The sequence below is a fragment of the Spodoptera frugiperda genome, chromosome 11 (assembly GCF_023101765.2).
Source record: "Spodoptera frugiperda isolate SF20-4 chromosome 11, AGI-APGP_CSIRO_Sfru_2.0, whole genome shotgun sequence".
In the NCBI taxonomy this organism is placed as follows: Eukaryota; Metazoa; Arthropoda; class Insecta; order Lepidoptera; family Noctuidae; genus Spodoptera; species Spodoptera frugiperda.
The window spans coordinates 330963-358190 of record NC_064222.1 but is presented as its reverse complement, the minus strand read 5'-3'; the positions used below and the strand labels follow the sequence as shown (position 1 = coordinate 358190).

Here is a 27228-nt window from a genome sequence, read left to right as displayed (position 1 = left end):
TTTTAGTTAACACTTTCGACCCAATCGCCTTACTTCCCTTGCCAAGGGAAACTCGCCCTTAAAGTTTTTCCCTTAAATATACAGGTAGCCATTAAAGGGGTGACATTATGGTATAGGTGTATAGGAGCGAAAATTTTATGATATTGCTATGGCTTTTAAAGTGGTTTTCCCGTGTGTACGTAAAATATTGTTGAATCGTGTTTAGCGTCATGTTTTAACAGTGATATGGAATAATAATGTTTTATTTTATGTTTCAACCCCTCACCCGCTATTACATGGGACTTAAAAAACAAAGGGTGAAAATTGTGTGTACATTATATAGCGGCATTGCGTGCCGTAGGTAATGAGCACATCTACCTATCCCTTCGAGGATAAAAGGCGTGAAGTTGCAACAATTTAATGTTTCATATTATTTCCTATCGTGTTTGTAGGAAGAAATGGTATATTGTATATGGTTTTAGAAATGACTTTAATAGAAGTAATTGCCATATAAAAGAAGATTTCACGACAAAACACAGCAATAACATCTTACAAATACATTTTCAGCAATATAAACAAAACAATATCATATACATTTAATAACTTAACAATTTGCAGTTCGTTACACTCTACAGTACAATACAAACAACCACAGTTAGCTGCCCGCGTATCATCACGGCGTGGTGCAGCGGCAGCGGGGTGAGCAGAGACGTCACCTCGCAGTACGAATGTAGGTCGGAGCGGTGGCGGCAGACGTCGCGACATCCATGGCGCCAGCTCCCCACTGCTATGCCATAGAATTGTCTGTGAATATAGACCGGACTTTAGGTAGAAACATTGTTATTAAAGATTATCTAGACTGTGGGGATTAAGGAAAATTGCAAAAATACCTTCCTAATGAAAAACGAAACAGCACCAAGAGTGTTTGTCTTCTGATAGGCTTATCTTCTTGATTTGAAAAATAAATTACTGTATTTAAAGTATGCACTTAGGCACTTTAATATTATTATATAACTGTAATATATAGAAACTGTCATACCTTATCGTCAGTTCATCACCAATCTTGCTGTCCTCAGAGAGGAAAAGACTTCTATAGGCATCAACAGCTTCAGTTACTCCATGCCAAACTCACTGCAGACGAATCATCCCTTGTTTATAGAGTAACCTCATTGGTATTCCCAGAATCCCATCGATACTCGACCAATGAGGACGCAGCCAAAATTTTCACCAACCAATCATGAAAGAGGAAAATCCTAACAAAGTTTTAAAGCACCAACGAGGTGACAAAGATTCAACGAAGAAGATTTCAAGTCAGTGAGTGTTTTGTTTAAGAAAATAGTTTATATTTAGTAAAATATAATGCAGAGGTGATTGTGTACAAAGTGCAGTGCGTGGCAGTGCAATATGATCATTATTTACATTGATATACTGCTGTTAATTATATTGGTGAGTTTGTTGTGACGTAATTTGCGTGGCAGCTGTTGTTTACAGTTTCGAAAAGATTTTTTGTGAACACAATTATTGTGTTCTATGCTTTGTTCATTGCAAAGGTGCTGTAGTACTTTTAAAATCACAATGAATTCAATAAAAATAATTCAATGTTTTCATAACAACCTTTTGTTTGTTGAAGAGGTTCAATATTTTTCATATACTGTGGTAGAATCCCATGTCACAGACCAGGCTTATCAAACCATATATCATACACAATTAAACTTTATAGCTTTCCATAATACCTACTGTTTACCACATTTATACTAAATCTACAAAACTATAAAAGAAAGAAACCGAACCAATATCAGCGCTAGTGTTAATTCCTTTAGAAAATTCTCCGAAGTTTAAGTTTGAGAGTAAAACCTTCGCGCAGTTGTCCAGGTTCCCTAAGACCTGGGCATTAGAAGTGGAAAACACCGGGCTAAAGTGCTCCGAGTTGGTGAAACTTTAAGTCCAGCTTACATTGGTCTGCTGAGCAGTGTTCATACTATCGGAGATATTGTCGGATCCCTTTCGAACAGACGTATTATGAAGTTATTGAATTTATACGATAAATGGGTAGCTGTAATAAATATCACGTAGTTTAGTATTTAATAGATAACGAAACATTTTAACGCTTTCTATACCTAGGTTGTTTGGGTAAATAAAAGCTTAAAAAGTTCTAGGTCTTGGTTAAAAGGTCTTCAGATTTTTCGTGTTATGGTCACTAATGTGCCCAAAACATTGTGATCGGTGCAATCAATGGCACGCGTATCAATTGTTCGCCATCCCTGGTCTTTAATAGTAATTAGTTATTTATCCTCAATATGCTACAACCAAAAAGGTATCTAAGATATCTTACTCCCAATCTCATCTCACGGATAACAAAATTAAGATTTTATTTCCCTGCTGTGTATTGACAATTGTTTACTTCGTGAATCAAACGCAAATATTAATTTTACTTTGTTTGCTCATTATGGACCAATAAATCTTACAGTAAAGCTTATCGTTATTCCTAGAACTTGGCTAAACCGAAATAGGATCCCTGTGATATTGTAATTGCCAGCTGAACGGGCAGTCACCGTCACGCCGTCACAGCTAACCGCTGAACAAGTCACTGGTTGTGGTCAGCACTGGTTTCCGACCAGTGCAGCCGACCACTGCGCTCCGAGGTTGTACTCCAGTACCTACTGCTGTATTAACTGGAGTTATATTTTAACTAAAATGTTAACGTATTGTTTGTAAATAGTTTTTAGTATAAAGTGAAGTATCAATCTTGTTAGATAATGTGCTATTTTCAACATTTCATCGACAAAAATCGAAGGATTGTAAATCTTATGTTTGATCGCAGATAATTTGAACATCACAATTATTAAAAACTTTGTTTTATTAACTTGGTCATTGATCTAAAACAATTAATGGGTTCACACCTCTTCGATAAATGACAATGATATTTATTTTTGCAAATAGGTTAGGTTAATTTAACTCTTTTACACGTAAATCTCTTAAATAACTAGATAGGAGCTAGCAAATAGGTACTACTTTTCTTAATGCTTATAAGCTTAATCACATTCATACCTAAACCTATTCTCTCACCAAAACAACCAAAGTATAGATTTTAAAATATCGTATTATTTACTTAACCCCATAGTTTTCACTATTTACTTAGTACATAACAGTTGTTATTCCCTCGCACCTGTACCCGCCTCACTTCCCTCCGATCTAGCACGGAGGATGGTAAATAAACTCCCTATGTAAACAGCTGCTGCAAATGGCGACACATTTGCGAAACAATCCAATTCTTACTGTATTTTTAAGGAAATAATAGATTTTCTATTTGCAAGGTGTTCTTTGGTGTATAATTATGTTTTGGGGAATATTGGTGTTGATTGATTTTTACTATTATTACAAGATCGTTATAGTACGTGAGAGATAAATAATGCATCTTCATAACTTTAATATTTTCTATAAAGTTGTTTCTCATATATCATACATCACAAACTATAAGTGGCTACTGCTGACTAAAGGCCTCTTCTCACACGAAGAATCTTTGAACATTAATCACCACGCTTGCTCAATGCGGGTTGGCGATTTCAAACTTACAACTGGAAATTATAAGACCAGGTTTCCTCACAATATTTTACCTTCACCGTTTGTCAGTGGTATTTAAATAATTTTCTTAGAAAGTACATATAACTTAAAAAACGGTACGGTACGGTACATTGGTACCTACTTGTCGTTGGTAGGTTTCGAACACGCGCCTAGATTTATACGTTTATAAATTACTCAGCAACGAGACACACAACACACAACTCCCTTAATGGAACTTGTAATAAAATAAAATATCAAAATTATTGAAATCCTCCATCAAAAAGATCAAGTCAAGACACCATTAAAATACAATCTCACTAAATCTCGATCACAAATATCTCTGTACCATTTCTTGAACATTCTCGTTGTAAATTGTTGGATCGTCGCGTTGTACTCCTTTATAAACATATTTACATTCAATCTACCTGCGAACAACCTTTACGACAAGTGCCTGCTTTTTGAAGACGGTATAAAATAAATATGTTGCCCCACACAGGAACTAATATTAGAATGACTCAGTATTTTACCCAAATCCGACCCGAAGGGTAGGAGTTAAAAATAAAGTTGTGTTAATGGAAAACTCGGTACCAGAGGAAACTGACGGAAATAGATTGTCCTAGACAAGGCAATTTTTACTTTACGTGGTATACAAATAAGGTATATTGTGTGATCACGCTTATAAATAGACCAGAACTATGAGTCAATCAAAGTTAAGCATATCCTGTGATATGTACATACATTAATAATGTTATTGATACACACCTCTGAATTGATCTCAGTCTCTGATAGAAATTCCATACAGAAAAAAATAATTAAAATACCCGTTTACTCACATGAAATAATGACAAAAGCTTTACTTGTTTCGAGTCACAGAGGGACTCTACTTCATGAGCAGCGTACACGCACGCGTCGACTTCACGCAGTAAACCGGTGTTTCTAATTAATTGTGTACAAAATTATAGTATATATAGAATACAAATATCAACAATCGATATTAATCAACTGATTTAGAATTGAGATCACCTAGTCATTTGTGCTAAGTTTCTGTTGGGAGAAAAAACCAATTACTAACCAAAAGCAGATATATCGGAATAAAATCAGGCGAAGTATTGCTGTGCTTTTCGTTTTTTCGAAATTTTCTCACTAGTTGTACGAAGTCTTGAAATGTGTCCGGTATATGGCAATAGGCTCACGACGTATTATGTGGGACTTACAATATAAATTGTGAAAAGGGGGTGTACATGTACATTGTACAGTGGCATTACGTGCCATATGTGCAACTTTGCCTACCCCTTCTGGGATAAAAAACGTGAAGATATATAAAAAATCATTATTTTGAAGTAGTTATTTGACTACATATTTTGAAGTATTGATTCAACATTATTTTATGATTGTTGCAGTTATGCCTGACGGTGTTCATGTGCGGCTACTGTTTCTACCGCATCAACCGAATGCGCCAGAATGGAGAGGTAATAACAGCTCTATGTTATATTAGTTCTAATAGTAATTCATTAGACTAATTACTGTGGTGGCCATTACACTAATTAGTATTTAAACATATTGTATTAAGAGTTGTTTTACCAATTATAGATTGGGTAGGGGCATTAATACATCATCTATAATACAATGGACATACTTAATCCCAAATATTTCTGTGAGTTGATGATGATGTTTAAAGTAAAAGAAAAGTCTATTGACAAAGACGTCAGTTTACATTTTTATATGACCCTGGAAGCTGGACTCTAGGATTCCCAGTGTCGAATGCAAAGAATTAGGTCACGAGACTCAGTAATAGCCAGTTGACCTTTACTAAACGAATACATAAGAATATAATACACACAAATATAGCACAATACATAAAAACTTTTGTCATACAATAGCTTCAATAAGTTTTCTGTCCCAAATAGCTGTAAAGAGGAAAGAATAAAATGTTTGGTTATTTACCACATTTTCTTCTTAAAATAAACCAACTTTTTAGCAGCAACGTTTTCATAAATACATACCTCCCCAAATAAATTATATTTACCAATTAGTTACCCGCGACTTCGTCTGCGAAGAATATCTAATGACTTGTGACAATTTTTTTTATTTCATTCTAAAATAAAGTATTTTTTTCTAAAGTATAAGTAGCCTAACTTCTTGTGCGGACTACCTAGCGGGTTTACCGGGGCTCCAGCTCGAAAAGCAGGAGAAGGAACGGGGTGGTTTTTAGTCATTAAGAGTCTGACACTCCCTCTCGCCTCGCCTAAGGCGGGAGAAGCCATAGGGATGATTTTCCCCCCTCAAAAAAAAAAAACTCCTTGTTACATCACCTACCTACAACTTACAACTACCTACAACTACCAAAACTACTAAAAAACGGTTAAAATCGATCCAGCTATTTCAGAGAATAGACGGAACAAAGAGACAGACAGGATATTAATTGAAAAATATGTGATTTGGGTGTATTTATTGTATGTATGTATATCCATAATATGCTTGTAGAACAGACACTACAATTTTATTTATTAGGTAGTCTAGATAAGCTACAACCTAACCAAATGTCTATTTCCATTTGAGTAGTACACTGGCGCTAGGTCCCACTGCGCCGGCCCACATCGAGCTTGAAAGTTTTGATTTTTTAATGCTGCTGGCTAGTTCTAAATGTATTTTCAAAACTGTCCGAACTATGGAATGTAGTTAGTAGTCTGTGTCCGTATTGCCAACTGGAGTAATAATTATAATATCGGGTGGTATCTTTTTCATATAGTTTAACAAAACTGTTTAGAATACAGAATCGTGCATGGATAGTGTAATGATTGTATGTCTTGGTTCTATTTCTCTATAATAGTATAATATTTACCCAATAATTGGTTCAGTTAATTATCATAGATTTTTCGTCATCACGCCACACTTTACCGAATCAACTGCACGGTTGCCGCGGTGGCTGGTTGCCCAGCTGCCGTGTAACATGTAGTGGGTTCGATTTCCGCACGGAGCAACTCTTTGTGTGATCCACAAAATGTTGTTTTGGGTCTGTGTATGTGAACTTGTATGTTTGTAAACGCACCCAAGACACAGGAGAAAAGCCTAGTTATGGGTCAACGTTTAAAAAAAAAAGAATCAAGTCAACAAACTAACTAAGCATAGAACCAGCAGCTCCATCTAACAGAAAAAAATAAAATATACGCCATACATATAGTACAGAGTATAATAAATTCCCCTTTATATAGAGAATAAGCCGGCGATCGGATGAACCACGTTGATTCCACTGAGCGCCACATAAGCTCCGTCTGAATCGGAAAAATATCAAATATTATGTCCATCCCGACTTTAGGCCATTTCAATGATAAACAGACATTTGCATATTGATCCTGATTTGATATGTTTCACATTTCTCATATATTTTATGTAGGATATGAGTTATGTTTCGAATTTTGTTGAAGTAAAGATTGAGGATGATTCTTTGTTTAGGAAAAGGATTTTTTTTTCAGACATAAGCGGTATGCTAAGTAACTGTATGATATACTATACATACAGCATGTTTTTTAATCACATCCCAAATTATTTCTTACCATTCAGACATTCTGTTTAAAAAAAATACCGATTTTACTGAAAAAAGACGATTAAAGAACACTAAAATGGTCAAAATAACTTTTATTTCGGAGGTCGGTGTTAAATAAGAAACAAACAATTATGAGAAACACTGACTTTTGAAATTAAAGCCATTTTAGTGTTCTTTAACCGTTTCTTATTTGTAAAACGGTATTTTAATTTCAAAAATGGAATGTTTGAATGATACATAATTTATATAAAAAAAATTAGAAAGTGTTAAAAAACAGGCTGTATATAATTTCCCTATACACGCTTATTTCCCATCAAATAATAATTAAACGCCTAACAGAATGCCAGAATGACACCTACCATCTATTGTAAAATACCTACATTGACAAAATAAATAATATTTGTATTTGAATTTGAGACAAGTCAAATCTGGCAGACATGTTTCGTTTCGTGTACATTTTCCCAACCTCTTAAAACAAACTCAACAAAAACAGAAACAGTCACAAAAAACATGTTTTTACTCTAATTAAAAGTGTACTTTACTTGTTTTCCTGTTTCCAAAGGAGACGGATACTCTTGCGTACATGTTTGGGCCCAAATTGTAAATAGATATAACTATGGAACATTCTTAGTCAATACTCTAATAAAGTACAACTTAAAATAGTTGTTATTTAAGTTTTATGGCCGGTATCACTACCCCTAAATCATCTCTTTACTAAGAGTCAATTAGCGTCAGGGATTAAACTAACCCATTACTTGTACCACTAGGTCTCACTTATAGGTTGGTTAAAACTGAAATGTCGATAGTTAGTAGTATATATGTTAAAGTAGAGGTTCCTTATGGTTGGTAAAACGGGGCACTAGTATCACAATGACAAACAAACAGATCTCTTTACTTCCATGTTACGATTGAATTCAACGAATTGAACAAATTACCAAGTATAATGACGTTCGTGATTAAATTAGAAATCAATTTGAATCCAGGCAAATTGTTTGGTTGTTTCGTCTCCAGAATTAATGAACGAAGTTGTATTGAAAAGGATTGCAAACTTGATGTTTTGCTTTGGTTTTAGATCGCCATCTTGTTGAGGCCCACCAAAGTCGTGTTCTCACATAAGAAGGAGGGACAGTCTGCTGAGGAACTCAGGTGAGTCTTATAACATTAGTTATTACGTAAATAGCATTTTTGTTTTTCTGAGGGAAGGAAAATCATCCAATGACTTCTCGCGCCTTGGGCGAGGCGAGGAGAGTGTCAGACTCTTACTGACTAAACCCCGTTCCTTCTCCTGCTTTTCGAGCAGAAGCCCCGATAAACCCGCTAGATAGTCCGCAGCTCCGGACGTAAATAGCATAATAGTTAGGTGTATATAGTAAAAGGTTGCTCCATGCGGGAATCGGACCCGTTCCACGTTGTGCGGCAGCCAGCCACTGCGCAAACCGTGCAGTCAAAGTTATTACGTAAATAGCATAATAGTTAAATATATACATTTAACTATTATGCTATTATCAAACGACCCCATGATAGAACACCGCTGGATTGTGGACGTCTACTCCACAAGAGTGATAAGAGAATTCATCATAACCGTGACGCATAGTTTGACAATAATACGTGTTATACTTAATGATTATTTTTCAAAAATAAACCCTAAAACTTCTTCCTTAGCCTTATATTTTGAGCAACAATACAATCAAATATTTATCTAGTCAAGACAGTGTACTAGTTATTTTTAAGTCGTAGTCTAGGCAGTGTAGATTAAACTAACTTTATAGTTCCACGAAGTTGTTCCCCAGTAGTATTCGTGTCGGTTTACACAGTCAATCGTTCATGTTTCCATGTATAGGACTAGCTAGACTTCTAAACTATTCAGCTTGTATCCACTATTTACAGTCTCTAGACTTTATCTACCTCGTAAGTTTTCGTGTCATATTATAACTTTTACATTAACTTTATAGTAGAACTGCTTTGTTAGACAAGTGATTGCAAGTGCGACTGCCGGGCAAGGAGACCACTTGCCCGGGTTCGATCTCTAGTTCTTAGTGTCATAGCAGTTATTTTTTTACTTTTCTTTCATCTACAACTTCAAGTACTGTCGAACATAACCAAAGCATTATTCTACGCCGTAGTATCACTTCAGTCGAGCCAGCCTGTTCTTACACGTTCCACACTCATCGTCTGCCTTGTCTAATCCATAATCATTATCTTAATTACGGAAAATCAGTAAAGTATTGAGTATTGACTAATCATCCTTCACCCTTCCAGAACGGTAGTAGCCTACCAGAACCCGTTCACTGGTGACTACTGCGTGCACAAGAGTAGAGCTGGTCCCAAGGGCTACGTGAACAACTTGCAGCCTGACTCTCCTGACAGCGGCGTGTCTGATGAGTACGAGCCTCTGAACCTGGAGCCTATAGGCCCGCAGCCACAGCTGCCTCATGTGGAACAGGACAAGATGCCGCCTGGTATTATCGCTATGCCAATGGTAAGGGCCACTTTGGTTTGTTAATTATATTGGCGGATCTGGTTTGGAATATTTTTGTGAAGGTTTCTGACAATATTTATATATTATTTTAAATAGCTTTAAAATCTGATTGACAGTCAACGTGTAATTGAGTGAGTAAAAGTCAACACACAATTAAGTGACTGAAAATATTGGTGCTTTATATGTCGGTAAATAGGTACGAACTAGTACAATAAGAAACGTTCCACAAAATCCGAGATTGGATTTTTTTCTTGGGCCAAAACGTAGCAGGTATTTCTAGTCTATAAAATAAAATTCCTCGCCACGTCTGCCTTTTTGTTTGTCTACGAAAAGGCGATAAATTCTTAAACTACGAGTACGAAGCGAATTTTTATAACATTCCGTAACGAAGCCTTAATTCCTATTTTAATATCGACATTTTTGGACAGATATTTATACAAATTGTTCTCCGAAATCAGATTATAAATCAAATACCTTTAAAGGGATTAAAATATTATTGTTGCATTACACTTCACTCAAACTTCATTAAAGTAATTTACATGAAAAAGCCTGAAAAATAATGTTTAAGAGCGGTTGAAAAATTAAAGTCAATCTAGCTGAGAGCCAATTTAAAATAATCCTTTAGTATAACACTCTGCGTACTACTAATGGTAGACGGAGTTTAAATTTCAAATTTACTGAAAGAAGTACGAGGTAAGGAGCTTGTGGCATTAACGGACCACGTAGGGAGACCATTGAGCCGTAACTAGCTGAGATATTCCTACAGAACAATGGGAAAATGAACCGTTAGGAACAACAAATAGAATTCAAAACAAATGCTTGAAAACGTGTGTAAAGAATAGGATTTAAAAAAATAAGCATTTTACCTACACATCGAAATAAAGAAAACATAGTATAACAGCTTTGCGTGTCTGATAAGATAAGACATATTCTGTTACAAACATAAGTATTCTTTAGTAAATTCCAAAACAATTGAGGTGATCATATATTTGAGTCCATTATCAAATATGGTCGTCTCAAAAAACGTTTGTGAAGCTGCGAGGGATAATGTCGGGCAGACGTGGCGTCGCCATAATGACACAAGTTTCCAACTACTATCGGCTAAAACTAATGCGCTTTACAGACAGACAACTATCCTATTAATGGCCTTATTAGTTAAATCTGTCTCTGATCGGCATTTCAATGATAAAGGGTTAAAAGTCCGCCACGCGTCATTTGACGAATGTGTGCAACTTACAAACGATGATAGACGAATTTGTACGAGGAGTGAGTGATGCAACGTTGCCGTTTCTTGGACGCAGTTTTGATTGTTTTTACGCAAGATGCAAGCATTCGTCTTGCTAATTTAAATTAAATAATTTTGATTGTTTGTACACAAGATGCAAGCATTCGTCTTGCTAATTTAAATTAAATAAAATTTTGCAATCTTATCAATTGACAAAAGTATAAGTATGTGCTTGACAAGTGACTTATGTGAACAATATAGCCTTAGTTATTTTTATTAGTATTCATCGAGGAATCTGCTGGTCCATAGTAGAATACAAATCGCTGATTCTGCGTATCATCATTATGATCACACTATTATCTGGAATGAGCTCATTAATGAAATAGATATGGTTCGAACACTGTTAATGAGGAATGGCCGTGAATGGGCCGTATCTGGTCGGCAATGGGTCCTGGTAATGATTTACTCTATTATCAGAAGACTCCAATTTATGTCATATTCGTCATGCAATGAATGGAATGACTATTGACAACTTTGTTTTATCCCCCGCATATCTATTGAAAATGATGTACGAAATACAATAATATGAATACCGCTAGTGAAATTTCCAGGAATATTAATATTGGTTCAATATATTCAAACAGATTTCCATCAAAAAGTAATACTAGGGCAATACGCAAGTTATGCAGTGTGAAATGGTTTATGTACCAGCAGCTGAAGCAATCAAAGTGCAAGCTTGAGTGGAGCAACGATTTATGTGTGTTGTGACGTGGTGGGGCGCAGCACTGCGATACGTCACGTCGGCCATGGTTTATGGAGTCACACGTTTTTGTCAAGTCACTGCCGAGCTAGCTACTGTATGCCAGTAGTACAGTGCAGCCCATATGTTACACGAAACTGAACAATGGCCTCGATGGCTTCATACTTTTGTTAGACAAAAGCCCGCAAAATGGCGGCCTATAAAATATTATTACGGCCGATATTTTTTACCTCGTTATTTATATTCTTGGTGGGATATAAAAGAAAGCGCTTGTTTATTGCTTATAACATGGACAGATGTATTTATGTATCACTTTGCTAATTACATTGTAGAGTGATAAACCAAATTAGTTAATGAGACATGGTTCTACTTGTATTACCTAAACAAAAAGTTCTCTAATTATCGGGATTGAGTAAACAAACAACCAAGTACGATTAAATATGACATTAATGTTTTAATTAATCAGCTGGCGAGACAAAGACAACACGCTGCTAATTACTTCGCTCCCTTCCAATTGATCTTAAGTCAGTTAATTATTTTGGAAATTACTCTCCAATTAGGATGATGTTCTTCCTGATAACTCGGCAGAAAATGTTCTCGAGTACAATGGAACAAATATCCAGTGCGCTGTAATCAAAAGTTTAAACAAACTAGAACAAAGAATGAGTGAACTGTTGAACTCGCTTCAAAGGTTAATTAGTCAAATATATTTGTTTAAACAAAGGGTTATTTTGTGTTCGCTGACTGATTAAATACATTCACTGGGCAAACACAATGTTGGTATAACACCGTACCGTATTTACATTTGACACATTAGGTTTATATAAATCTCTAAAATATTTCTCAATACTTTTCTGTAGTGAAACAAAGAAAATAGTTCGAACGATGTTCAGTAACTGTGCTCTTTGGAACACTCGAAGCCATCCATCTTGTTTTTCATAGTAGATAACTTTTTTATTTCGTATAGATCTAGTCTTGTCAATTATTTGATATATACTTCAGACAATTTTAGAAAACAAATTACTTGACTCTCTCTTTACTGATGCTCATTTTTCAGATATTTATTATCATTAAAATCTTCTCCTATAAAAATATATACTAACCACATCAAAATAGGTTCAACCAAACGCGAGATAATTGTGCACAAACATACTTTTGTATATACAAACTGAGAACCTATTTTTTTGTTAAGTCAGTTAAAATTACCAAGAGGTTTAAGCCAAACTTAATATATATTTCTGCTTCCAGCCGGACTACACGATAAAGCTGCAGATGAGTCCAAACCACGACTACAACAGCGTCAACAAGACTTGGAACTGGAACTACAAGGAGTATCAGATCTGAACCACTCACCCTGCATCATCATCACCATCCTCATAAATAGTATAGATGTACTGCATACATGGTATTCTTCTATGTGACTTCTACGCTTGCCACTAAACAGAATATTCATTCATGTCTTTGAATCCCCAAAAGGGTAATAAAAACGAATGTGATAAGAATATAGTGCCCACTATTCGTCAGTTGCAATATGAGTCCCATTTTAATTGGGAGTGAAACTGCTACCATACACCTAGATACCAGGTGTACTAGGTCTTTCAGACTTTAAGCTAAGAGTTTACTAAAACCGAAAATTATTATTGTGAAATAATAGTAAATCAATATTTAGGCGCCACGTCACGCCTTTTATCCCCGAAGGGGCAGGCAGAGGTGCACAATATGGCTAATGCCACTATACAATGTACACTCACTTCTCACCATTTGTTGTATAAGTCCCATGTAATAGGGGGTGAGCCTATACTTTATACTGGCACAATTCCAGAGTCCGTGCTACTACTGAGAAATATTTCGAAAAACCGAAAAAAAGCCCAGTAATACTTTGCCCGACCCGGGAATCGAACCCGAGACCCCTTGCCCATCATTCGCACTTGCAATCACTCGGCCAACGGGGCAGTCAATATTGATTTACTTATTTATCAATACACCTGTACACCACATAAATACATAGCACAACATAAATAAGTATAGTGTATAAGGAGCGGTCTTATCGCACAAGGCGAATACCCAATTACTTAGCGGCAGCAGTAACAAACTTTGTCAATTTTACTTTAATAAAAACTTGTTCCTCATAGCTACACGTTCCGAAATCCAGGTAATATGTACAGTACCTACTGAAAGTACTAACTCCCGCGAAATATGGAGATCAACGCAAACGTTATAATTAAGGGAAAGTTTCATCGAAAACTTTTAACGATTCATTAGCAATCTCTTTCTTTGTATAAAGTTAATTCCAATTCTCGGAATTATTCACACGATTTATTATTCAGGTCTCTCTGTAAGTCGTCGTGAGTGGTTATTTCAATTATATTATTAATTGAACACTGTCTTGTTATTACTAAGTGAGTTAAGGGACACATTTTCTTTTCTTTAAAACCGATGTATTTTAAAAGTGTATTAGAAAAACATTTTATATTTTAACAAGAAAGGCCCGCGGCTAGTAAACAAGAGCCTAATTGCCGAGTATTTTTTATTTACTCGAGCGATTGACAAAACAACATGCAAACAGAAAATGACTTAATTAAATTAATCCGAAACAAAATTGCCTCGTTGATGGCTAGAACATAAAGTTCGTTTGAAACGTTCGAGGTCACAGTAATAAACTTCGGAACTCGCTGGCAACGTAACGTAATATTGTCAAATAAGATGGAGCCGTCCGATTCACGATAAGAAAGTTACACAAAGGCGAGAGTAAGCATTTAAGTGCTGCTTAACAGGTTTAACTCCGAAGAAAGTGCTGAGGCTCTCGACTGAGGGTGCTAGTAATTTAAGACCTCTGAGGAACTTACAGCTCACAATAACTCTTACGGAGGGAATGATTCTAATTATACTAGTCGCATGTTGCTAATGAAATTGTCAAATTTACCGTCAATGTCGCATTTCTTTAATTTAAAATGTCGTGTTCAGTAACCTTAAATGACCACCCAAAATTATAATAGGCCTATAAAATATGTCAGTAGTAAAATATGGACAGCGTCATCAAGTCTCCTATTTTGTTATTATAAAGGAATTTATACAGTGCCAAAATAATTGTCCACTTTAAAAAAAATCTATCTATTTATATCGTAAGCTAGTAATTAAGTGAAATTGTGATCAACGATCAAGTAATATTAAAAGAAAATCCTATAGCTTGGTAAATATAAGATTTGAACAAAGTACAATATTAAATAAACTTTACTTAGTAAAACTCCAATAAGTCTTTCCTCAATATTTAATCAAGTAATAATATTATGACGACTCCTGTATTTAATGCGAACCCCTTCCCGTTGCCAAACCATGCTCAAATCATTAATTAATAAGTTATAAATCTTTATAAATGTTTCCAATTCACTGAAATTTTATGAAAATTGTTGAAATTATATAAATATTAAAGCTTACTGTTGTGTGCAATATAAATACATAATTCAATTATGTCAAATACATTGGAAATGTATAATGAATAAATATTATTATATATTAATGTATGTACGTTTTGTTTTATTTTCTTGTTAATTACATACTAGCAGGAATACATTACATTCTAGGAATAGTAATTGATGTATATGGGTGGGTGTATGTAAGATATCTGTTTTGAAAAAAGTAGTGCTTAAGTGGTTTGAATATATTGAAACAATGTGCCGTTAGGGGTCGAAGCACATAGGCTTTTGGGTCCCATTGCGCATTCTGTTTTCATAGAAATTGCCCGTAGGTTTATCGACTCTACACGTGGTCACGTGTCGGCCTTCTAGTCTGGGTGGCTATTTCTTCAGTCAATAAAATAAAGTTTCTTAGTAACGGTGAGGCGTGTACTTTGATGCCTAATTGAAGGTATTTTAAAGTCTTTATTTTACTCTCAGTTTTAAGTTTAGTTCATTTTAAAATGTACATATATTTATTTATTATTTTAGTTCTTCTTATTACATGTATACTATATTTTACATATTACTATTGACTTAGCAAACAAAAATTAAAAGAATTGATGCATAAAGCTTTACTAAAATGGCGTACAAAGCGAGAATGCTCGGGGTTATACGTGCTCTAGCCGGAGGCTGGTCGCAATGAAACTACATTGAAAAAAGGGCCACATTGGAAGCACCCTTAATCAACGAGCATGCATGAAAGGATATTCTATTGCCTTTGCCTCAAATATATATGTACTTTGTATGCATGTTTATAGGTATTTGGTATTAGTATTAAAAGCTAGACAGTTCGCTACTACCACAAAATATATTTATTACTTATACTCCATTTCCCCAATATCCCGTAATACGAAGTTTGTCCTCGTTTCCCCCCAGACTTGTGAGCCGTCCCACCAACTATGATTGACAGTTCAATGAAATCCGCTTCGACATATTCTACGTACATTATGTATGTGTGTGTGTGACTATGTATGTGACATGTTACTCGGGTCGTTGCCCTGCCCTGGCTTAAAGAAAGCAACAGTGTTATTTTTAAAGCCTTCCTAGTCATCGTAACTTTGTTTGAAAGGGTCTAGGCAGAGGCAAATGTTCTTGTGTTAAATTCCAAGTTATAACTGAAAGGAAACTGGCAAACTTTCATTGTAATGGCCTTAATGAACACAACATAAAATACTGTGCGTTTTCAAGGACTAATATTAGTATTTAGTTCTCTGCAATTACTTTTTGATATTACTTGGGATATTATGCCAATTAGGGCAGTTAGAACGATCGAATTACAACAATCGAGCATCTGTCTCTTTCGAGATTTACTTAATCTTTTTTGACCCCCTGATACAACTAAGGAAAATAAATGCAACATTCTGTAAGTTAATACATTTTACAAAGTGCTCAAAAATATTCATCCCATTTTATCGTCTACAGCATTTTCTATTGGTGGCTAGTGCATCGCTTCATATAGAGACAGAGCCCGTGAGCCTGTGAGCCTGTGAGACTGCGAGACTGTGAGCCAGTGCGCACAGAGGCTAAATCTATTGCATTTCGAAGCTCACTGTGGATCAGGGCAAGTTAGGGACGACTCACATTACAACCAATACTAAGACATTGTGAATATTTTATTATATTGGCTGAACTATTATTACAAAAGTAATAAAATTTATGTGTAATGTATCACTAACTTTTCAGCAGTTATGTTATAAGTCCCCTGTAATAAATAGAGGTGAATCTTTAATCATATACCCGGTATGTTCCACACTATTGCAATGTTAAAGATTTTTTTTATCTTACACTCAGACCTTTGTCTCGTGAAAATAAGCCGAAGTACTGCGTTATAATGATCCATTATGATCCTAATAATACATATTCCAATAGAATTTTCTTTTCAATCCCGTTTCTGACATTTCTAATAACAGCCAGGCATATGAGTACAATAACCTCTTGAATTTACAATCACAGTATTGATTATAATATTCAATATATGAGTATTATTTGATACCCAAAAACAATGGAACCTATTTCAGATTAACTATAACGATTTCAATTCCAATCGGTTTAATTTAACTGCTTCAGTTAAACATAATTTGCATATTAGAATCATTGTGATAACATTGATACAAATGTACTCTATTAATTATACTCGTACATATATAAGGCTCAACGACCCGCAATGTTATCACAATGCAAATTGAATTATATTATAATTGAGTAAGGTTGGTAATTATTTGTGTAAAGTCAAGACAGGTAAATAATGATTATTTTGTGTTTGACAGGGCATTAAAATGGCTTTCAATTCTAGTACTATTGTTGCTGCTGCACTCAATTTTATAATTAATATAATAATATTTTCCCTTCGCCTCTTAATGGACAGATTAATCATGGAACACAATGGAAACAATGTATTTAGATTTAGCAGGCCACCTGCAAAATATGTTATTGTCATGTAATGACCCAACTTGACTTTAATATTTGTCACGCTACAAAGCCTTTATAATTACTTTCATTGTTAAAATAAGTAATTGAAAATCTGTTTAATAAGTGTATGTGAGCTTATAACTATCTAATGGGCAATAAAAACAACAATGGTGGAGTATCTGACTCCATATTATTCATTAATTCACACTTTGTGAATGACAAAACGACGTTTGACTCTATTATGACGTTTAAAAAATGACTATCTGTGGAATAATTTAAATAAAATTCTCTGACTCTGACCATTAAATATATTTAGATTTTATTTTCTTTAAATACATTAAATATCTATTTAAATATTTTTATTTAAAATGAAATACATTAAATATCTATCACATTTAAATAAAAATATTTACAATATAAAACTTATTTAAAATACAGCATCTTCAGCAAGTATGAGTCGAGCCTTATCATTCCTGGAGATTGCATAACGTCAACAGATGCAAGTCAAATGTACGAGCCGTATTGACTCGAGCTCAGCCGTCTCCGAGCCGTCTCCGAACCGATATCGAGCAGGGGTGCCGTATCACGTCTAAGTGATATTTTATTGAGAAAATCATGCCTTTGAACTATATTCTAATATAAAGTCAATGCTGTGTGTGTAGTCAAAACATAGCTTTTTGTTAGTTGTGACAAAAGTCTCACCTAATAGAGGACCGTACACATTTCCAGAAAGTATAAAATACCTGTCTGACACATGAATCAAACCCGAGACGCCAATATCGATAGTATTATTTCCAACAACTTCTCTTGAACAAGCATTTATACTTAATAAATAGGTGTGTAATTGGCGGTACGATGTTCAAGCGAATACCTTTTTAAAAACCGCAAACTGAAACCAGCTGAATCGAAATTACCACAATATTTACACGGTAATTTCACCAACGTGTTAAATTAAGTGTAGCGCGTAATACCGAATGATCGGTTAAAATAACCCGTGGTTTAATAGTTTCCACTTGTAACACGTTGCACGTTGCTCGTTGCACGCTACACGCTACACCCCTGGGATGGCTGAGATTATTGCAAGCATCGAACTGTGAGATACTGTCGGTTCTCTGTCAGCCGAAATAATTTTATTGCTTTTAAAGAGTTCGTTTATAAGATTTTACTGTGTGCATGTTAGAAGAAAGTTTAGTATTTATACTGTTACTAGCTTTTGCCCGTGGGTTCACTCGCGTTAAGAAATATTATTATTATTAATGAAATCTATCAAAATCCTTTCTTTGGGTATGCCTACGTCATAAAAGCTTTATGCATGCAAAGTCTCAGTCCACCAGTCCGGCTTAAAATTGACTAAGTTCCATACAGACGTTCATCCCCTATTTTATCCCTATCCATCTATCCGCCTAAGATATAACATCTACCTGTATGCCAAATTTCAGCTCGATCTGTCTGTTAGTTTGGGCTGTGCGTTGATAGATCACTATGTCAGCCAGTCAGTCACTTTTGAGTTATATATATTTAGGTATTTCATCTTAAATTTATCAAGTATACTCCGCTATTCTACCATACCTCTTGATTGTATACTTGCCTCTTCATCCATCAATCATCAATAACACAACAGGCAATAAATAGGCACACCTAATTTGATATCGTAACAAAAGAAATAATTTAAACGGCAATACAATGGCAGTTTGTTAAAATATTTTATTAAAGAAGTGCATAAGTCAGAATTCCGGGAACATTGCGGCCTCATCCATTCAACCGAAGTACTTGGTGTTTTATCTTAACTGCACAGGTGTAACTGTAAATCAACATGAAATATTCCAGTCACCGCACACTTACTGCCGAGTTCGACTCCGAGCAATAACTTACACTGCTATAGCACACATTTAATAGCAGCATTTTAATATATTTACCTACCTAACGTACTAAATCGTGTTGTGGTTAGGTCTTGTTAGGTTGACTAGAATCCTCTCAAGTAGTCACTCAAATTAATCAAATCAGCTTCAGAGTGTTTCGTAAATCGACTCCTCTAATGAAAAGCGTTTTACTAAGCACGCACCTTAAATTCAGCTTACACTGCTGTAAATCACTGGCCATTCAAATTGATGGCCTAACTAAATCATCAATACGTCAGCAAATTGCCTATAAACCTTTGCACGGTTGTAGCCGCGTAGTATTGCTACGTCGTAGCAAGTACGTAGCGGCTCGTAGCGGTTCGTAGCGGTTCGTAGCCAGTGAATTCGGGCGCTATCCATCAGCGATGAGATTGCGGTGGAACATCGATCAGTGTCGCTGCTCGCCGCGCGGCCCGACAGCCATGTGCGAATGTGGGGATAAACTGTAATATAATGCGCAAATGCACTGTAAAAAATATTCAAATTTTCGAAGATGTACGATTTCGTAAATGTCGTTTCGTATTACGATAAGATAAAACATTTTTACTTTGACCGTTTCAGATTGAAACTTTATCTCTCAAACAAGTTTTGTTTTAAATTATTTATATAATAATACTTACTTCACATAACACATTCTTTTTACTTTTTCACGCTTTATTTTTATAAGTAGCAATCGCCTTTTACAATTAATCTCACTAGCTCCAGGGGTAATACTTTGATGGGGATTACAAATATTACCATATCAAATGAGCACACTGTATTTAGCACCTCGTAGTGAGGTCGACTGCCCACCTCAAGTGGTAGTTCAATTCACGTCGGGTACTTTTTATACGGAGTTATAGAGTCCGCCCGCGGCCCACTATCTGCTCGTACCTGCCTGTATCTGCTCGAATGTGCCTGTACCTGCTCGAATGTGCTCGAAAGATTGAAAGAAACTATCCGTTCCGATGTTCCGATAGATGTTTTAATTCAACCTCGACGAGTGTATTGCTACCAAGCTCTGTAGCTCGCTGGAATTTTACTTAGTTTTAGTTTGTTTTACTTTGGTTTTATTTAAAGAGAAACAAGCATTGAAGGGATTTTAATTAAGTACAACGATTGATAATAAAAACACAATTGCTGCTTGATTATTATTTAAAGAGTTCACAAATATTTCTTATAAATATTTTGTAAAAAAAATTACGATAAATTCTACAGTAAAGATTACAATCTCAAATCTTATTTAAACATAAAATATCAAAAATATTTATATTAAAACAACTATGTCCCTTAATGAATTCGCAAAATGTGAACGCTCCAACAATAGGTTCAATATAAAATAAAAAGTATTTGTTTTCAAGACTAAAATATGATAATTTAAAAAAACAATTTATTCTTAAAGTTAAAGTATTTTGTGAAATATATTGTATTCTTATTGTTAAAGAAAGTATTTCGTTTACAACGAAGTCTGAATTCTTTGAATACTTAGTAATCTGAATAAACAATTTAGAACTTGATAAGTCGATATTGTGAGTACTAGAGAATAAATAAATATCAGCATGAAACATTGTGTGGAGTTATATTACTCAGCAAACTTGCAATAACTCAGATTATAATATATTAGCATGTTACATGTATGTATGTTACTTTGTAACAATTGTTACAAAGAAATAATAAAGCTATGGTGTACTACGAATGACCTAGTTGGTTTCCAGGGCTCTGGGTTGAAGCAGGAGTAGGAACGGGGTGATTTTTAGTCAGCAAGAGTCTAACAAGGGAGTGTTCCTCACTCAAGGCGGAAAAAGCCAATGGATAACTTTGCCTCTCAAAAAAACTGTGGCCTAGTAACAGCCCACCGGTGACATTCTTGTTAAACACGGCGATATTAAAACAAACAACATTTCGAAACATCAAACAAGTCCGGAAATCATTTATAAATCCACACAAAACACCAAGTCACCGGTCAAATTGAAAAGACATGAAAAAGGTTCCTTTTCACAAATAATTACGTTTCGCTGCCCTCAACAAATTCATTTGTTGGTACTCGCGCCCGCCTCAGGATGACCTCAAGTTTTTTCTTTAATTAATTTTTCCGACATTTCCCGGTTAATCAAAATGTGAAATTAAATTATATATTCGCTAATTGGGTCCTATACTTAGACACCGAGTGCGCTTATTACAGCATCATTATGCGAAAAATTTTCATGATTTCTGTATAATAGACGTGCCTAAAGAATTTTAACAAGACCATCGTGTATAACGGATTTCTTTCAGTACCTCTGTAATTTCAATATTAATTGAATGCTCGCCGTGTATTGAATGCTCGTATTTTTGTAACTGTAATTTCTTGGGTAATGTTTCCTTTAACATTACGTAATAATTCAAAGAAAACACAACACAGGCATTTGATGAGGATTCCGCTCATATCTTGAGGGCAGAGGTTTTTATTGAGATTTGTAATACGTTGTATATACATATTATATTATTATAAGGCTGAGAGTTTATTTATTTGTTTGAGCGTGATAATCTCTGTTCCTACTGGTTCGAAAAAATAATTCTTTTTATGTTGCATAGTCCATTTATCAAGGAAGGATTATAGGCTTATATAATATCGCGCTACAATTAATAGGAGTCAAACAGCAGGTGAAACCGTGTTGGAGTACCTAGTTAAAAATATGATGTGTTATTTCATTTAACGAATGAGAGAAACTTCATTGTATTATGCAAATTGGTCAGTAATTAAAATTGAGCTCGTGGACTGCTGCTGACGTTTACTGCTGCGACATTCACATTTAGTGGACTTTATAATCAACATTTATTTGTTCGACATTACCTATGTAGTCAAACTGTACATAAGGCTCAATATTGTTTAAAAATTCATTACTTCTCTAATTTTTATTATTTATTTTATACAATTTGTTTAGTATCCCATTCCCAGAAGGATAAGACAATGACAAAAACTCTTTCTTTTAAAAAAAACAAACAACTCCTTAATTAAAATAAAAAGGATATACTGTTATTTATTTATTAAAAGAACGTTATATTTTTAAACAGGATCATTAATAAATAAAAAGCACTGGCCACTAATTTCCTACTTACTTTCAAATAGAAAACCCCGCCATGCATATTCAGGCTCGCCTAATTTATGTGTTGAGCGCTGTGCCGTACAAACACTGAAACAACAACAAACACTGGCTTCTATTCAATTGTGTGTTTAATTGCTACATACCCGCATACATGACAGCACATCAACATATACACATCTGTCAATCAATTTTAAACTTTGTAACAAAAAGAGTTAGAGTTGAAATTTCTTGTATATGTTGGTATATATTGACCTGCCTGTATATATATGTATATCACATTCGTATATAAACCGTATCAATTAAGCGTACAGTTCAAATTGCTACAGAGCTATAATTGCTAACTCTGATTGAAGTCCAAAAGGTTTAAGTTGTTAGGGGCCTTTTTGAAATAGGTGTTCAAACGAATCGCTTTTAATTATATTAATACAGGTTTATATATATTATATTTTAATAGTATGTGAAATGTATTGAGCTCTATACCGGCTGTTTGTTACAATAAAGGCTTTGTCTATTATTGGCAAATGTAAGGATCATATCTTACTTTGTCTTATGTTTGAAATATCAGAGTACTTGATAGCTTAGTGAAACAATTTGTAAAAATGGGGTCAGTAATAATGTTCGTAAAGATTCTTCGTATAGGTATATCATTATGATTTTATTTAAATCATCGTATCGTATCTTTACGCCTTGTTTGTGTATTATGGCACGTAATGACACTGTTCAATATGAAATAAAATAAAAATATCTTTTATTGTTGCAATTTTTTAAAACATTGGGTAATTGTGTTTGGAGGACTCCTTTTAAGCAAAGTATGCCTATGTTAGGAGATCCCGTTCTTCCATAACAAAATTTCTTACAAAATAAACAGTTGACGTGTTTACAAAACATAAAAGCTATCAAACAGGAAAAAGCTTTATGCCATTTGTGTTATAAGTCCCATGTAATAGGATCATGTATTAATAATAATTTATTTGAATCAATCTCAAGCAAATCTAAGTATTTCAATGCTATTAGTGATTGAGTGAACTAATGTGTCCTCTGAGAATTAAACGTCTCACATTTTCGTGTCACTTTCAAAAAACTTTCGACAGCTGCTAATTTATTCAACGAAAACCGAGTGTTTTTGCTAGGCGACCTGTTTTTCTAAGTCAAAAACAATATAAATCTAAATAAGCTAAAATTAAAAAATATAATAAAGGCATTTTTTCAGATCTGGCTTCGTCTACAAACTTCAGCGTCCCACAAGACCGCTAACTGACTTTGTAACTACGGCCCAAACTCAATAACAACACGGTACAAGGTCACTGACCTATCATTAAAGTAGACATATATTATATGTATATAGTGTACGCGTCTTATATCATTGATAAGCAATTAAGACATTTGACAGCTTTGAAAAATTGTCACGGACAAGTTTTTGAAAGAAGCATTAAAAGATTAGTATGCTTACAAGTTTTCTAAGTTGGATGATGAATTACCTTTATATCTGGGATAAAAAGTTTTGTAGAGATTTTCAAGTTAAATGCCTATATTAATTCTGGGGATATCATTATATATTTAACCTTAATATGTTGCTACGCTAAGCTGCGACTCCAGACAGATTATGGATGAGAATTAATTGTCTATTCCAGTAAGTAAACTACTTCATTATGGATCAAGGAAGCACATCTTCAGTTCTTAGAAAGATTTACATCGGCGGAGTGGCGGGCGATTGAGAACTCCGTAATCCCCGGTGGAGGGATCCCCGAGGGTAGTTGGAGCTGAGTTCCAAAGTTGGCGATGTTACACCGCGAGCATTTCACGTGAAACCGTCGGATCGGATTGTTTCCGAGATCTGTGATACTCGATACGACTTTGATAACGGGACTCGTGGCTGTTTTCACCATCCATATTTAAACTAAGGGTTACTTAGCGTAAGGGAGCACTTTAACTAATCCTTTAAGTTAGCTGTTAAGTGACATTTATAGGTTGGTGAAAAATGACGTTAAATGTCACGTATCTTAGCTCAAGGTTTCCTTAAAACTTAGATTCAAATGTGATATATCTAAATCTACGCCATTTCCAACTGAGAATTAGGATCACTTGTACTGAGTTCTATCAATTTGACAACCAATGACATAGTTACACGAGTATAGATACACACTAACTTGATGAGCACAGACATATTATTTTACTGAACAAACAAACTAGACAGTGTAGCGCGTATTTTTAGTTATTTTGTAAGACAATACATTGTTATTGAACATTCTATTTGCGTACAAATCAAATCGATGACGCAAAGTTCCCGGAGCGTGTAATGTTACAACTGTACAGATTGTGCAGTACTGAAGGCTAATATAAAGCTAAGCTATGTTCACACACACTGTCTTACTAATCTACTAGAATTGTAAAGTGAATACAAAACTAACTACATATCTACGTGTAGTTTTATTTCAACACATCCATTAAATAAATTATTTTTGAAGTAAAATACTCTCGACTAAACTCAACAATAACAAGACAAACTTATTCTTAGCAAGAATTTAACTCTGTTTTACTTCCTTCAAACATACATGTAACCAGTTGTTATTATTTATTTATGTACAAAATGTACATAGAATACATGTACACAGTCGCAGCGCTGAGATCAATCAGATTAACTCCCGGCTGCTGCACTCAATTATTACATAACGATATTCATGTAACTACATCGAATCCATATTAGTTTATGGAATACGAGAGTAAAGCAACAGACGGGTCACGTAAGCATAAGCAGTCGACACAGCTCATCGACACACGCAACACCAGTACCCTTAGTATAAGTTTGTTTTACATTTAAAATTATCGAAACGAGAGCGCATTCACCGCTCTGATTGGCCTGCTCGAATAAACTAACCAATCAGAGCGCAAAAAACGCCCTCGTTTCGTTTTCGTTCCACGTAAAGCAAAGTTCTTACTAAGGGTACAGATAAGTTACAATAGAGTAACTAGCCTGTTGAAGGAGATTGGGCCTCTGATAGTCTGATTTTTACGTCGGCTTATCTGTTATTCTGAATTACCTATTGGTACCGAAAGCTTTCGTACGTGAAACTGTTAAAAAAACACAATATTTTTTGCCTATGTTTCTATAATTAAGTTCATTTTTTTCCTATCTAATGTACCGTATATAATTTAAAAGGTTCCGTAGAAATCTTCTTTGTGAAAAGTAAACTCTATTACACTGAAGTAAACCATCTTACATCAAACAAAGTGTAGTATGGTATCACAGCATAATTGGCACAAACAAGCTGAAATTATCGCCAAAGTAAGTATGAGTACAAACAACCGACAGTATGTGTGATTTATTTGAGTTAAACAAGAGCAGCCATTGTTATTGAATCGGCGTCAGTTTCCACAATCCTACAATTCCACATGGCTACGTGTCTGTCAGCACCACGCGGAGGAATCATCATTACTCCCCACTTAATTAACGTTGTCAATTTGTGATATTTGCGGAGCACATACTATGCCTGATTGTAAAGGTCGCATGATAGAGAGGGGTGGGAGCGGACGCGAGTGCGGGCGTGGGAGCGATTTGACAGAGTTGTGATAATTGGTGTTTTTAGTTTTATTTTTTGGGGTCGTAGGGAAATCCATAGTATTTAAAAAATGCGCAAGTAACACACAGAGACTAGAAGAACTGATTTATGACAATAGGAGCGTTGTTCTTGCTCCTGAAAATTTATCGAAAAATCGAGGAAACTGCAAAAATGTTGGATATACCCGGTAATTTAACTTTGGCCCTTTATCTGGGCAGTCGTACTTATTGCCAGTCGACAATTAGCCATATAAATAATATGACAGAACGATAAAATAAAATAATAAATAACACACCCGCGTCCGCGTCTCACCATACACAGACCTTAAAAACACAACTTAAATACATTCGCGGATTGTGTACGAGTTCCGCGGCAGTGTTTTGTTTCCCCACTATAACGACACCACTTCATTTGATCCACTGCTTGCATTTAATTTGCATTCTTCACAAACTGCAGTATATTTATTTCATTGAGAATTGATAGTTATACTCTTTTCAATATAAAAATTGTTCCTTTGTTCTCTCGTCCAATGCAGGCTGATTAAATGTCTCAAAGTGTAAATAGTAAATAAAAAATCCTTTACGATCTTGCTTTTTCGGTCGGTAAATAAAAAAGAGATACTTTTATATATGAATAATGGTGTTTTTTAAAATTGTATACAATAAGTAATCAAGTAGTTTTTGTCCTTTTTAAAGCTTAGTCTACCATCTTATCTTATCAGCCACAAAACGTAGGCCCTGCCTTAAATGAATTTCAATTCCAACATCATCATCAACATCAGCCTATAAATAGCCACTGTTGACCAAAGGCCTCTTCTCACAAGGAAAATGTGTGAGCATTAATCACCTTGCTTGCTCAATGAGGGTTGGTCTTGCTCAACTCCAACTGGCTAGATGTTACCTACTTGTAAATCGTCTGACCTAGCCAATTTATCAAAATCTATTAAGTGGTTCAAACGTGAGCGAACGTACCTAACAGACATAAAGAGTAACGTTCACATTTTTTAATAAAAAAAAATCAGCCACTAACATAAGATATCAAAGAAGTTCGGATAAATATCTTGATCCTCGCCTTCACTACAGGGAGGGCCTCGCCGCCCTCTTCCCTCACCTGCCCTCTGACAGCAAGTATCGAGTATCATCTACTTAATTACAACAACTTTGTTCCTAAGCTCCGGCTAAGCACTACTTGAACAGCTACTGCTCGAATTTTACAGTGAAAATAAATTAAATAAGTTTACTTAGTTTGGTCTTTATTTTTACACTTACTTCGGAAACTAGATTTTCTTCTTTTAGG

At 35.0% G+C, this 27228-nt stretch overlaps 1 protein-coding gene across 1 annotated transcript; it reads left to right on the top strand.

Moving 5' to 3' along the window:
* Positions 1–1104: 1104 nt before the first annotated feature.
* On the top strand, positions 1105–12988 carry LOC118275189 (uncharacterized). Its single transcript, XM_035593059.2, has 5 exons — positions 1105–1425; positions 4941–5009; positions 8157–8230; positions 9344–9563; positions 12797–12988. The coding sequence occupies exons 1-5, from the start codon at positions 1384–1386 to the stop codon at positions 12890–12892; spliced, it is 501 nt and encodes a 166-aa protein (XP_035448952.2). The 5' UTR covers positions 1105–1383; the 3' UTR covers positions 12893–12988.
* The last annotated feature ends 14240 nt before the right edge of the window (positions 12989–27228 follow it).